Source organism: Rhea americana, unplaced genomic scaffold (assembly GCF_003343005.1).
Source record: "Rhea americana isolate MKP2758 unplaced genomic scaffold, rheAme1 scaffold_1083, whole genome shotgun sequence".
Lineage (NCBI taxonomy): Eukaryota > Metazoa > Chordata > Aves > Rheiformes > Rheidae > Rhea > Rhea americana.
This window is the reverse complement of record NW_028185132.1, coordinates 93-1,490: the sequence shown is the minus strand read 5'-3', so window position 1 is coordinate 1,490 and position 1,398 is coordinate 93. Positions and strand designations below refer to the sequence as shown.

At 72.4% G+C, this 1,398-nt stretch overlaps 1 protein-coding gene across 1 annotated transcript in view; it reads right to left on the bottom strand.

Annotated features, from left to right (window-relative positions):
- Nucleotides 1–850, bottom strand: part of LOC146601185 (diacylglycerol kinase alpha-like) — a gene marked incomplete at its 5' end in the record, with an annotated part of 5,865 nt that extends 5,015 nt beyond the window's left edge. The window contains 5 exons of the mRNA XM_085310914.1: nt 63–137; nt 206–255; nt 342–422; nt 527–659; nt 774–850. Of these exons, the coding sequence (XP_085167040.1) occupies nt 63–137; nt 206–255; nt 342–422; nt 527–659; nt 774–850 (416 nt within the window). The remainder of the gene's footprint in view (nt 1–62; nt 138–205; nt 256–341; nt 423–526; nt 660–773) is intronic.
- Nucleotides 851–1,398: the final 548 nt, after the last annotated feature.

Below are 1,398 nucleotides of genomic sequence, written 5' to 3'. Positions count from 1 at the left end.
GGGGCCGGGGGGGAGGCTGGGCCACCCCGGCGGCTCCCCGCCACCCCTCCGGCCCCGCTAACCGGCTTCAGCTCCGTGACGTCCCAGTCCAGGTACTGGGCCACCCGCATCATCTGCGTGATGATCCGATCCACCTCCTGGGGGGCGCAGAGTCAGCGGGGCCGGGCGGGGGGCGCCCCGCCGCGGCCCCCGCCCCGGCGCTCACCGAGCTGTCCAGGAGCCCGTTCCCGTCCTTGTCGTAGAGCTTGAAGGTGACTGCGGGGGACAGCGGGGGGTGAGGGGGCAGCTCCTCCCGGGGCCCCCGGGGGTACCCCAGCCCCGCGGAGCGGCCCCCCACTCACACTCCAGCTTGTCCTCGGGGCGGCCCCCCTCCAGCAAGGAGAAGTAGCAGGAGACGTCGTTAACGCAGACGAGGCCGCTGCCTGCGCGGGGGGGGACGGAGACGGTGCTGAGTCCCGCGGCGCTGGGCCGGGCCGGGGTCTCCCCGCGCCCCCCAGCTCCGTCACTCCCGCGCCGCCCCCCTCACCCGCCTGGGCGCCCGGCTGCCCCGCGGCCGTGGTCTGGAAGGACATGAAGAGGTGCCGGCACAGCGCGTCCGCGATGTCGTCCGCCTCCAGGTAGCTCTTCAGGAACAGCTTGAAGCCCTCGAAGTCGACGCACTGGCGGGGGCAGAGACGGGGATGGGGGGGGCAGCGAGGGGCCCGCGCTCCGGCCCCGGGCTCGGCGCTGCCCCCGAGGGCGCCCCGGGCTCCCGCCGGCCGCCGCCACCTCACCTCTCCCTGCCGGTGCCGGGACAGGGCCCCATCGCCGTAGAACTCCTGCAGCACGTCCTGCACCTTCTTGCTGCTGTCTGCGGGCAGAGGGGCGTGCGAGGCCGCTCGGGCGCGTGCGCACACGGGGGCGCGAGGCTGCCCCGGCGTGCACGCACGCGTGCAAGGCTGCCGCCCGGGGCGCGYGTAAAGCTGCTGGGGAGCACGCACACGCACGCAAACCTGTCCTGGCACGCGCACGCACCCACCCGCGTGCAAGCGCACCCCCACACGCAAGGCCGCCCTGGTGCGTGCACACACCCAGGCATGTGCAAGCTCACCCCCACATGCAAGGCTGCCCTGGCACACGCACACACCCACACGGGTGTAAGCTCACCCCCACATGTAAGGCTGCCCTGGTGTGTGCACACACACCCATGCACGTGCAAGCTCACTCCCACATGCAAGGCTTCCTCGGCGTGTGCACACGCCTACACATGTGCAAGCTCAGCCCCCCCACGCAAAGCTGCTCTGGCATGTGCACGCACCCACACGTGTGCAAGCTCACCCCCCCCACATGCAAGGCTGCCTAGTGCATGCACACACCCACATGTGCAAGCTCACCCCACGCGCAAGGCTCCCCTGGCAT